Source organism: Vidua macroura, chromosome 6 (assembly GCF_024509145.1).
Source record: "Vidua macroura isolate BioBank_ID:100142 chromosome 6, ASM2450914v1, whole genome shotgun sequence".
Taxonomy (NCBI): domain Eukaryota; kingdom Metazoa; phylum Chordata; class Aves; order Passeriformes; family Viduidae; genus Vidua; species Vidua macroura.
Window position 1 is genome coordinate 44,310,064 of NC_071576.1, and position 12,803 is coordinate 44,322,866.

A 12,803-nucleotide genomic window follows, 5' to 3' on the forward strand; every position below is an offset into this window, starting at 1 on the left:
TGTTTGTTGGGGTTTTATCATCCCACTCTTAATAATGCCACTAAACATACGATAAATTCTTAACTTTGAAAGCTTTTGCAAACCCTTTTGAGTTCAGGTTATACCCTGTATTACTGCTGCCTCTGCCTGCTTTATTGCTCTCTTGTCAGCTGGTAATGAACAATTTAAATGAATGAATGGACAGCTGACTTTGACTTCCTCGTACTTGCCTACAGCAGAGCCCATATAAGTAGTTGTTAGTGACAGAGTCATTAAGTACTACAAATTGTAGTTGTTACTCGGGCACACAATGTGTTAAAGCTTTTAAAACTGGTGTTCAAAGCTAGTTTGTGTTCTTCTAATTTGTTCTTCTTTGTTATTCTAATCAGACACTACACACACATAAATCAATTGCGTACTATCTGTAGGATACTGTGAGCTTTAGGTGCCTTGATTCACCCAGCATCCAGCTTCTAAAACCTGAGCAGTGGCTGATGGATTTGCGAGACCTGTGAATTACCAGTAGGCACTGTAGCAGTAGTTGTATTGCAGTGGTGGATCACTGTAGGTTGGTCCAGGAACAGGCACATTAAATATTGCAAAGAATCTATGCCTGTTGGTCAACAACCTTAATAGATGATGTGCAATAGCACTTATATCATTCATATCTGCCGAGTATTCCTTCTCTTTCCATATTGTGTATTTTTTTCCCAAGCCTACTGTTATTGCTTCATTCCAAGTACCTGTCTGTCTGCTTGTACACTTTGGCACCCATTCTTTGTGTTTCAGATGACTTTGATTAAGTAGAGTATTTACAGACTAGAGGAGCAGCACTCTGGTCATAATGAACTGCTTTTGAAATGCCCGCGTAAATTACACTGGTTAGTTCTCACGTGCTGTTCAATAGGAGATGAGAGTGTACCAGAATTTAATTACTGGCTTTAGGTTTGCAAACAAAATGTGAATTTTAGCTTTTAGGATTTAAAAAGGGTAAAATAGTTGTACTTTTTTTTTGATTTTGCTTACATAGAAATGCCAGTGCAACCTTAAAACCCTTGGTATTGATAATGTGGTTTTTACCAGTGAAAATCTCAATCTAAAACTTGTCCTTGAATCCTGACCTACAGATGGGGTAATAAATTCCACTACTATTAAGTCATACTTCTAGGAAGATATTGTTTTTGGGGCTATGCATTAAAGTTTTGGTAAGCTAATAAATTAAGTTGGACAAGAGACTGAATTTGGAATCATGATGGTCTCCTCAGGAATACACAGTTTTGACCATTTCAATGTTATACATAGTCTGCAAAACTCTACTTTCTAGTTGTAAGTGCTCAAAATCATTTGTCTGAATCAATAATTAGTAGGAGTAACTTAAAGGATGTTTATGTATAAATGCTAGTTACAGGAACTAAGAAAAGCTATGGAATTACCAACAAGTTTAACAAGGACAAGTGCCAGATGCTGCATTTGTGTTGGGGCAACCCTGGATGTGTGTTCAGGCTGGGCAATGAGAAAGGGCCACAGAAAGGACCCTGGGGGTCCTGGTCTGTGGGAACTTGGATCTGCGTCTGCAGTGCCCTGGCAGCCAGGAGGGCCAACCCTGTCCTGGGGACATCAGGCACAGCCGGGCAAGGGAGGGGATTGTCCCCTCTGCTCTGCACTGGGGCAGCCTCACCTCGAGTGCTGGGGGCAGTTTTGGGTGCCACAATATGATAAAATACATAAAGCTCTGAGAGTCCAGAGGAGGGCTATGAGGATGGTGAAGGTCTGGAGGAGAGAGATGATACAAGGAGCAGGTAAGATCACTCACACTGCTGAGCCTGGAGAAGAGGGGACTGAGGGAAGTCCTCATTGCAGTTACGACTTCCTTGTGAGGGATAGAGAAGAGGCAGGCACTGATCTCTTCTCTCTGGTGACCAGTGAATGGTCAGGGAATGGCCTGAAGCTCTGTTGGGGAAGTTTAGGTTAAGTATTTGGAAAAGGATGGTTGAGCACCAGAAGAGGGTCCCAAAGGAAGCGGTTGCAGCCCCAGACCTGACAATTCAAGAGGTGTTTGCACAACATTCTCAGGCACATGGTGGGATTCTTTGGGCTACAGTGGGTTTACATTTCTGTTTTAACTTCCAGTGGTTTTGGTTTGAGTCTTTTGTGGCTGCTCAGTATAATTGTCTTCTGTCTATATTGGCATGGTTGTTGATATTTGTTTGGGCAGTTAAACTGAGCTGCAAATCCATGAAATTTCATCATAGTTTCATATTTCTTTGAGGAGGTAATTTTTCTGACAGTTGTGATTTGGTTTCCTCAACTCTGCATAGTTTTGATTTTTGCAGTTATTTGCCAGTCACAGCACAGAACCACAGGGACTATAGTCTCTTATTGCTTTGAGTAATCGTATTGAAATTAGGATACGAAAAAATTTTGGGAGAAGATATGGCCAGAAGCAGCTTTGCTTTTCTAGCCGAGCTGAAAACTTTAGATACCTTTTGTTTCAAATAAAACATTTTCTGAATCTTCTTTGAAATGTAAGGTGCTCTGTACCTGTGATATGATTTTCTAAATGTTTTGGCTTTCACTTTCTGTTCTGCTCTGATTTTTTAATGTATTGCATGTATAGGTGATATGCAGCAATCTGTGATGCTGCCAAAATGCCTGAGTTACACAAGTCTTTTGTTTCCATTTGCAGCTCTTGTGGTTAAAAGAGGTGCCTTAAATTAACCTTCAGGACACTCAGACTGAAGTACAAGCAGAGTCTGTAAGGAAAAGGCAAGTACTATAAATTTTTCATACTTGGAAATCTTTGCCAAAATCATGGCAAAGATTTGCCATATCTTGCTAGAACTGGACTAGGTCCTAGTTCCTCTGAACAAGAAGGAAATACTCTAAATTTTGTTTTTTGCCAGAACTCTCTGTGAAAATGGCGGAAGCTCATCAGGCAGTAGCTTTTCAGTTTACAGTAACTCCAGATGGGATCGACCTGCGTATGAGCCATGAGGCACTCAAACAGATTTACTTGTCTGGTGTCTATTCATGGAAGAGGAAGTTCATCAGATTCAAGGTATGCTTAGCTAGTCCAGTTCACCAAACTTCTGGGTTATTTAATGTTTTATGAATTTATTCAATTTTTTTAGGGAAAACTTTTTTTTCCCTTTATGGTAAATAAGGTTCCTCATTGTGACAGACTTAGGGGGTTTTATTTAAGACAAGGGCTACTGAGGAAGGTGCCATGGGATGATACTGTAAAGACTGAAAGGGTACATATTTTTTATTTATTCTATGGAAGCAAGATGTAGAAATTAACTGACTTCATTCTCTTCCTAATGCACCACGTAATAATGTAATCTTTTAGCAGAAGTCAAAAGTACAACTAGTTGTGATCTTTAGTGTCATATGTCTTAGAGGTACAAGGCTACACTCTTTATTATAGCTAAATAGTACTGTTTCTGATGAGGTATTTGATGAAAATTGTTTTGTTCACAGGACTATAATTGTAAATATCTGTTTCATTAGTAGCAATCTACATAAACTACAGTTTATCTTCAACATCTCTTTCAAAAACATAAACATATTAACAGAAATCTTATTAAAATTTTCTTTAAAAGCCTGTTTAAATTGTATAAAAAAATTTTAAATTTTTAAAACTGTTTCAATTGTATAAATTGTTTAAAAAATGTCAATTCTGGTTCTCAGTGCCTTGTTTGGTAAGATATTTTTGCCATGTATTCATATAGAAGGGTCTAACTCAGTGTAAGTTGAAATTATTGAAGTGTCATTTGTTTTAGAGTTGTTAGTGTCAGTATTTTTAGTAAGACTTGCAGTGGGATCAGTGGCGTCTACAAGAGAATGTAAAAGTTCCTTTCATTGTTGATATCATTGTTACAATTTTCTGTAATAATCAAACTTAAGTAAATCCATTCCCTACTGCTGAGATAATCTCATGTGAGAAAATGTTGGATAATCTTAACTACTTTTTTTATAACTAAATTACTTAAATGTGTTGATTTTTGTTTCTTTCCATGGTAATATGAAGTCAGTCACTTTGGTAAAAAATTATGTGAAGGCTTTTCTTTCCAGAACGGAATTATCACCGGTGTTTACCCTGCTAGCCCATCTAGCTGGCTTATTGTAGTTGTGGGTGTGATGTCAACCATGTATGCTAAAATTGATCCTTCCTTAGGAATAATAGCCAAGATCAACCAAACACTTGATACAACGTAAGTAGACTGATATGTTAATGTTTCTCTAAAGGGAAATTAGTTCTATTTGCAGCTACTCTTAAAGCTATTCCTGTTAAAATGTATCAGTTTTGGAACAGTATGTTTGTGACTTGATAAGCCAAATAAACAGCTGTATGAGGATATGAAATAGGGAGATTGTACCAGTATTGCTGCATAGTTCTGGGTATTTGGGAATTTTTATGGGCTTTGATGTTGCTGCATGAAAAGGTGTTTGGAAAGGAATTTATGAAAGCAGGATAAGCAGGCATAAAGCTTGTGTAAGGCCTGTCTGTATTACTGTTAGACTTATGTTTGCAATAGCAGTTTTTCTTTGGAACTTAAATGGATACTAACTGGTATACGCTGGCTTTTGTCTTAAATAGTGGCTATATGTCAAACCAAACACAGAACATTGTGAGTGGAGTGCTTTTTGGCACAGGGCTTTGGGTTGCCCTTATCGTCACAATGCGCTACTCCCTGAAAATGCTGCTCTCCTACCATGGTTGGATGTTCTCTGAATATGGCAAGCTTACTGCTGGCACCAAGTTTTGGATGGTAAGGATATGTTGGCTTTGTTTCATCTTAACTTCTGAGTATTCAAAGCCTTAAAAGAAAATTTTGTAGTTTCATTTCTTTCTTGTGTTTTTTGTGTCATGGGACAGGAGGCTGTTAGGTAGCTTTTTCTACTGTGACCCTTCTAATGCTGTAATGAAACTATTCATTGTGGCCTTCTAGAAAGAAGAGTAAACACTTCAAGAATAACTTCTAAATTGTCCAACGCCTTGGGCCTGTGTGACTTAATACCTCCTTTTTCTCTTTATGCAAGTACAGTTGAAGAACTTCAGCTGCAGCACCAAAGAATCTTGTCCTCACAGAAAGTGCTCCCCTAATTCTTTGTTGTAATGTTAAGATTTCTAGTCATTCATTATAAAATTATTCTTATGCTTGAAGAAAATATTGCTGAGTGTCCTTTCAACCAATTTATTGGTAAGCCTCCAAAATGAGTTGGGGAAGAAGCAGCATACGGCATAAGTAGTGTCTTAGGCAGTTTTCAGAGAAGGATAAGGTGAGATTGGTATGTCTCCTGTGGATTGTTGTGATGCTTTGGAAAAGGATTCTAAAAGGATATGATAGGTATAAAGTGAGGAAGCATAGATGTCTTGTAGCATTGTGCTGAAAGAGATGAAGTGAGGTTTTGCTACTTGGACTCGGTTGTTTCATCTCAGTTTTGTCTGTATTGTAGTAGAAATAGCTTTGTTTCCATATTGTGATAAAATTAGTCTCTGCGGCCTCAAAAGTTAACAGATGTGTGTTAAACTAAGCACAGGTCATGATTTACTATGAGAGCTATTCAAGGATAGGTATCCAGAATGGTGTACACTAAAATAGAGTTTAATATTTGTCTGGTACAAATGAAATTTCTAATTGATGGTTTCTCCTGGAAGTGGTAGCAGCCTCATGACCCAAACTGGTACATTCCAGAGGCTCTGAATGGTAAGGCTTTCTGTCAATTGCTTGGAGCTGTAGCTGCCTTGGTTTTCAGCATGTCCTACCAGATAGATACTTCAAAGCTCTTAATATTGCCTTATCAACCTTAAAACAGTGTGAACTGTAATGCTACTTACCATGCTTTGTTGCATATTGTATTTAGCAATTTTTGTCTATCATATATGTTACATATGCATTTTGTTGTGCATTGTGTGTGTTTTAAAAGTGCAGAACACTGAAGTTGTATGCCCAACAGTGTCTCATCTATACCTATTATGAAGGTCTATTTAACTAGATCCAGCAAAAGAGAAGACTGACTTCACTAGTGAAACAGCTCCAACTACCCTAGCTTTCTAGAGTTTTGTAATATTGTTTTCTCTTCAAATGATCATGCAGATCAAAAACCTGAACTCTAATTTCAGTCACAGTACAAAGTGATTTTTCAGACTGGTTGGAAGTCTGGTGGCACTTTTAATCAGCATATTTCACCTTGTAAAATCAAATTTCCTGTATCAGTGTTAGGGGAAAATCCAAATATTAGTTGCCATTTTAAAAAATAAATTAAAAAGTGGTAATTGTATGTGAAGAGATGCAACATATGTTAGAATGACATTATTTGCTGTTTCTGCATATGAAATCAGAGATGTAATGAAATGTCTGTGTCTGTCAGAGCACTTTATTGGTCTCAAGCTACTATAAATACTCTACTGCCAGTTTTCTTTAGATCTAAATACTGTGAAATGTGTTTGCTGGTTTTTGTCAGTTGAGCAGGTACTCTCTTAAAATAATTTTAGCCTTTTCTGGCTTAAGAGTTTGGGAATAAAATGGTCTCCAAGTATGAAATTAGATTTCCAGATGAAAAGCTGAGCTTTTTCTTTCCCACCTGTTTTCCAAAATTATCTTGTCCTGAAGCACAATTGGATTTCATTGGCAGACCACTGTGGTGCATCCCATGTACATCTGATGGCTGTGATACAGATCTATTTGCAGGGAGGTCGTTGTTGCTGGTAATACTCTCTGATTCTTAGTTGTTTTGTGCTGCCTAAAACTGTCTCCTCTAGCTGTGCTGACCCAGAAAGCTGAGAGGGAGGAAATATCTGCATTCTAACAGTTTTATTAGGAGTTTTCAGAATTTAGTAGTGAAATTACATCCTCTGTTTTATTCATCTTGTCTGTTGGCTTATATATAGTATCCTGTATATTGGACCAAGATTACACTTTGACAGTAAAAGTTCCACTGGGTTGTTGGAAAGTCAAATCACTTGACTTTCATGCTGAAATAGGGCAGCAATGTCAAAATCCTTTCATGAGTAGCTTAGAAGTTGCATGGTCTAGAATTTCAGCTTAGTGTGTGCTGCAACTGAAAAGTAGTGTTGGACAGAAAAGCTGCTTCTATATTCACTCTCCCGTGGAACACAGGAGATTTTCTAATATCTGAAGCTAAGTTCTCTCTGGCTTTTTTGTTTCGTTGCTGGGGGGTTTTTTTGTAACACAAGCACTGAGTGTAACACTAGCATGCTTGCACAATTTGGTATGTTCAAATCATGCAGTAGACTACCTGAGATTGATTCATGCTTGAATTAACTCCCTGTAACATCAATCCTATTATTGATGTTGAGGTTTAACTTTGGAAAACATTAAACCACGATACAAAAGCATAATTATTATTTTTAAAGATTACTGTAGTTATTTAGAAACCTTAGCTGAGTCAAAGGCTTGATGATGATTGTATTTTGAGGCATAATTTAGATATGTTTCTTCTATCTACTATGTAATATAGTAAAAGGTCACCTGATAGACATGTTTTTTAATCTTTCCAGAGGGGAATATATGAAGGAAAGAAGTGCTAAGTAACTGTATTTATATTGAGATCAAGGTGTGCCCTACATAAACAGCAATATTGTCTGTGACAGGATGATGACTGGGAAGCCAGGAATGACCATGCCTATCTTGCTCTTCCACTGCCATGTTGTTTAACGTTTAGGAAGTTAGATTCTGTCAAGGCCTTTTTTTTTTTTTACTTGTGAAACTGTGATCAAAAGGGTAGCTTCCTAAATCTAGTACAGTACAATTTACCAGTGAAAAGGACTGGGAGTTGCTTTACACATTTAGTCCATTATTTTTCTTCCGTTGAACCTAATAATCTGGTGTGTGTATTTTGTTTTTGCTTTTCTTCAGACCCTTGTAAAACTTTTCTCAGGGCGTAAACCCATGTTATACAGTTTCCAGACATCTTTACCACGATTGCCAGTTCCAGCTGTTAAAGACACAGTTAATAGGGTATGTACATTCACCAGTTTATTTTCTTGAGTAACACAGAATCCATACCTAGATGCCTTTTGGGGTGTTTTTGCCATGCCTCATGAAACACTGCATAGTGGTATTAATATGGTGTTAACAGATTCAAACTTCTTCATGGAAATGAAAATAAAGGCTGTGACAAACAAGTGAAACTGGTGGCAATTTGAAGCCAGTGTGATTCACACTGGATGACATGATGCCTGTTGTAAGGCTGTGCCGCAAAGTGTGATTTCCAGGGTGTTTGAAGCACAGTTTTGTTATCCTCCCCAGTTGTACAGTGTTATTAAATGTGTGTGTTATAACACAAAACCTTGTAGGAAAGTGGGTAAATATGGCAATATGTCACGGAAACTGAAGGTTTGGTTTTTAGAAGAGGAAAAAAAAAATCAGTCTGCTGCTGAAGAAGCAGCATGCCTCACCCTTTGGAGTGGAAAATATTTAGAAAAGTTACCTCTTCCACTTGTGTTTTGCTCACAAATGTCTGAAAAATATTTTATTTTTTGAATTTTGCAGCAAATGTTTAGAAGAGCATATACTTTTATTTTAAAAACATGGTATTTGCAGCCTTATGGGTTGAGACTGGATAATCTTTGTTTACTGTTTAAGTGCTTTATGTAGGAATGGTGAGAAGCTACATATTGGTTCCTGTATTGATGCTAATTCTTTTCTTGTGTTCTAGTATCTGGAGTCAGTTCGACCACTTATGGATGATGAAAAGTTCAAAAGAATGGAGGGTCTTGCCCAAGATTTTGCTTTTAATTTGGGACCAAGGCTTCAGTGGTATTTGAAGCTAAAATCCTGGTGGGCCACCAATTATGTAAGTAGATAAAAAGGAGGCTCAGTTGTTCAAATTACATTATTTGTTCCCTGATGCTCTTTTTGGTTAAACTCCATTATTTCTTAAATGTAAAAAAAAAGGAAATTGAAACTGCTTAATATTTTTTAAAGTATGTGTGACTTTGCATGTAAATAATTTGTGTGTTTTGGTAAATAGTATGGTGAGCAAAGGTTAATGAAACTTGAAAAAAATGAATCCTTATTTTGTGTTTTGTTATTCGGGAGTATTTTACTGTTATGATTGCTTTTGGGGTTTGTTTATTTGCTTGTTGAGCTTGATAACTCAATAATGAGCTGGGCTACCCAGGTAGTTTAGAAGAATGATTTAGAGCAATTTTTTAATATAGAGCAGATGAGGCATATATAAGAAAAATAAAGAGCTGTATCAATTGAGTTGTTGAGCTATCTTTTCTTTTTTTCTTTTTTTTTTAATAAAAAAAGAAAATCCAACCCTCAATATCATAGTGAGAACTGTAATGTTAATTCCTTCTTGATATATTATCTAACGTACTTTTACCCAGGTAGCCTAATCTGTCCTGGGAAAGGCTGTAAAGCATTCAGGAGATCTGATACATTTTAAATATTATATGGAGATCATGACTTCTTTGAAACCTTATCAGAGAGATATAGCTGAATTTGATTTAGTTTTCTCACCCTTTTTTCCTCCTGTTTTTGCTGAAGTCTGATAGAAATTAGCAAGGCGGGGATTACTGTCTTTTTAAGTACTAGCAGTTTCCTTCCCACTTCTGGATGGAATGTTGCCTTGTGGAGCCGTCAATATAGAAGACATAAGCTGTGGCAATGATGAGATTTTACTGCTTTTGTTTTTCCTTCCTGCTGCAGGTTAGTGATTGGTGGGAAGAATATATCTACCTTAGAGGACGTGGACCAATCATGGTTAATAGCAACTATTTTGCAATGGTAGGTATATCCTATAAACACCTTATGTTGCTTAGAAACTGTAACATTTCTGGCAGGATTTTACTTCATGGAGTCTTTCTGCTTAGAAATCCATTGCTACCGATAATGTTTAAGGAGATTGTGACTACTGAAGAAAAGTTTTGTCAGCTCACTGCACTTGCACACTTCATAAATTTTAAAGCCTTTTCTACATTGTCCAGAACAAACGTTTAAGTACGTAGATGAGAAGTACTATCAGATTTGGTTTTTTTTTAATGTAGCCTGGTAATCATTAACTTATGAGTCTTATCTACTTTACAGGACTTCCTTTCTTTATATCCCACAACCCTGCAGGCAGCTAGAGCTGGTAATGTTATCCATGCCATCCTGCTCTATCGGAAAAAACTGGACAGACAAGAAATCAAGCCAGTATGTATATCAGTTTAAATGGCTTTTGATCTTTTTCCAGCACAATCTGTGAGAAGCTGACCAGTTTGCAGAATGGGAGAGGAGAGGAATGTCTTATTGTTACAAATTTTTGTGGTCCAAATCGTCTTGGTTATCACTTGAATTGCACATGGGCAGAAACTACCAACTGTTAAAAATATAGAATTGTATGGATACAATATGGGATGGTTGAGATAAAGGTCTGGAGGCCACCAAGAGTGGGCCAATGGAAGCTTATGATGATAACATCCTGTATTGCACTAATTTCTAGGTAGCAAAGATAGGCAAATCCCATTTGAGTTTCTGTACTATCCAATGGCTGTGTATTGTAGTAAACAAATACTGGGGAAGCAATTAAGTAGTTTTTTTCAAGAGCATTGAAGGGATGTGGTTAATTATATGGAGCTACAAGTCTGAGAAATGTGAACTTTTGTTCCTACACAGCCATAAATATCTCAAAAGAATGAATTAAGGAGTAATGCATGCTGCATGTGTAAGTTTTGCATCCAGACTACCCATGGAGAACTCTTTGGATTTCAGGTCTAGCTAGCTTCAGTCTTCCCTCATGGAGGGTGAGTTTTTGGTAGAAGGGGAAAAAATAATGGTTCTGTAATATTCCACATGTAGTTTTAAGGAAAGACCATGAACAGGGAGGAAAAAACTCAACATTGCATTAATGTATTACAAATCTTACTATTCTGAAGCTTCTGAAGCCTTTGTTTAACCAGATCTTGGAGTTTTTTCTTTACTTTTTAATTTTCTAATTGTATATGCAAAATGACATTTTAATGTACATTTGCTTCACAGATTCTTTTGATGGGATCCACTGTTCCACTCTGCTCAGCTCAGTGGGAAAGGATGTTTAATACTTCCCGTATCCCGGGAGAGGAATCAGGTAAGCAAGGCCTGCCAAGGAGAATAAGCACCTTGATGGAATTCAGGGCTTGGTGTCTTTTCTATTAAAAATCTGGTTTTCCAGATAAAGATCTAACTGGCACAAGTGTATATCAATACTGTGTTCCAAGACTCAGGATGTAATGGATTGCTGTAGAGTTCCTAAATGTTTTTCATGTTAAGGAGATTTTGAAGCTTTTTTTAGTGGTTTTTCTCCTTTATTTAAATTAAAAAAAACAAATTCAAGATAATATTGTCTGTCCTGTTTTTGAATTTGTAAATAATCTTTACTTTTATTTTTCCAAGTTCAAGATGATTTTTGCTGTCTTCATATTAAAAGTGGTATTTTTTGTTGCCTTTTTTTGTTATTCCTAAGTTTTGTCACTGTAAGTGGAGTCAGATTGCATCTGGAAGAACTTACCATTTGTAATCAGCAGGTGGAAGAAAACATTGCCATTCATTTCCTTACTCTTTCAGAGCTTCACAGCCAATTTTAGTGGAGACTTGTGCTGGTGTGTTTTTCTACAAAAGCTTAAGCTGTATCTAGGCTTCTAGATACATGTCATATGCTGAACAGCCTCTTAGAACTGATTTCACCTGTTTACCCAACAGTGCATCATTGTGGCAGCATCACAGTGAAACAGGAGCAGGAGTTATTATGTAGTCACCTCTGTTGGGAATGCAGTACAGGCTGCCACTTGAAGACAGGATGTTTTTTTTCTACTTTCTGTGAGGCTGTAACTCACTCTAATGTTTCAAACTGCCTTCAAACTTGTTACTCCCATTCAACTACAGAATTCAAAACAAAGACTGTTTCTAAACAGATGCAGAGATCTGCTCACTCTTCCCTGCTGGAGGGCTGGCATTTGCTGTAAGAAGTTGGATAAGGGGAAGGAGTGATAGTGAGTAAAGCAGTAGCTGCATGTGTCAGATAAGGACTTTTCTCTCAGTTCTGCTGCTGGCCTTTGCTAGATTGTTGAGGAATTTTTTTCAAGCTATGCCTCAGACAGCTTTATCTGCAAACTGAAGAAAAGGACATCCCTGGTGTCATTACTCTGTCTCATAACCAGTCCCTTAAATGGACAAGCAGGTCTTTAAATCTCTCTTGGACAACTTTAGTCTAAGAGCTACTATTATTTGGAATATTGCAATACTTCAAGTACTGAGAGTGCAACCCTTTTATGTTATTAATAAAATAAAAAGTATAAACAGTTTGCATTTAGCATTGGTTTTCTTTGAGTCTAAAATGAGCTTTACACACAAGTGTAGAAGTGCCTCATTCTTACTGGCACCTGATTAAAATACATCCTGTATATCTTAGTGGTTCTCCTAAGTTTCTCCTGTTTAAAGTCTTTCAAATTAAACTACAGTCAGTATAATAATAATAGGCTTTTCACGTTTCCTATTACACTTTTTCCATTTTTCTTTGTTTCTGTTTCTCTAAAGGAAAAACATTCTGTATATGTCTAAGTGAGTTCCAAAAATATTTTTCACACATTCTCTTAAACAGCTTGACTCCTTGTCCCCTGATTTCAATTACTTTATGTATATTACAGTTCCTAAAGAGAAAAAAAAAAGTTTAAAAATTGTCTTCCTATTAATTGGTGATAAAATCTTGATGAACATTGTATCCTGTCACTTGAGCAGTTGTTAAATAGTCATGATTTTTGATAAAACATGCTATGGAGTGAATGACTTCACCTGTGGTTTGATACAATGCCTTTGTGACTAAATTTAGGC

At 36.9% G+C, this 12,803-nt stretch overlaps 1 protein-coding gene across 3 annotated transcripts in view; it reads left to right on the forward strand.

Annotated features, from left to right (window-relative positions):
* Positions 1-12,803, forward strand: part of LOC128808673 (carnitine O-palmitoyltransferase 1, liver isoform-like) — a 38,535-nt gene that overhangs the window by 10,347 nt on the left and 15,385 nt on the right. For all 3 annotated transcript variants that reach the window (XM_053980060.1, XM_053980059.1, XM_053980061.1), the window contains 9 exons: positions 2,666-2,745; positions 2,883-3,037; positions 4,054-4,193; positions 4,580-4,751; positions 7,863-7,964; positions 8,665-8,802; positions 9,666-9,743; positions 10,044-10,151; positions 10,977-11,064. In XM_053980060.1, coding sequence (XP_053836035.1) covers positions 2,897-3,037; positions 4,054-4,193; positions 4,580-4,751; positions 7,863-7,964; positions 8,665-8,802; positions 9,666-9,743; positions 10,044-10,151; positions 10,977-11,064 — 967 coding nt within the window. In that variant the 5' untranslated portion in view covers positions 2,666-2,745; positions 2,883-2,896. The remainder of the gene's footprint in view (positions 1-2,665; positions 2,746-2,882; positions 3,038-4,053; positions 4,194-4,579; positions 4,752-7,862; positions 7,965-8,664; positions 8,803-9,665; positions 9,744-10,043; positions 10,152-10,976; positions 11,065-12,803) is intronic.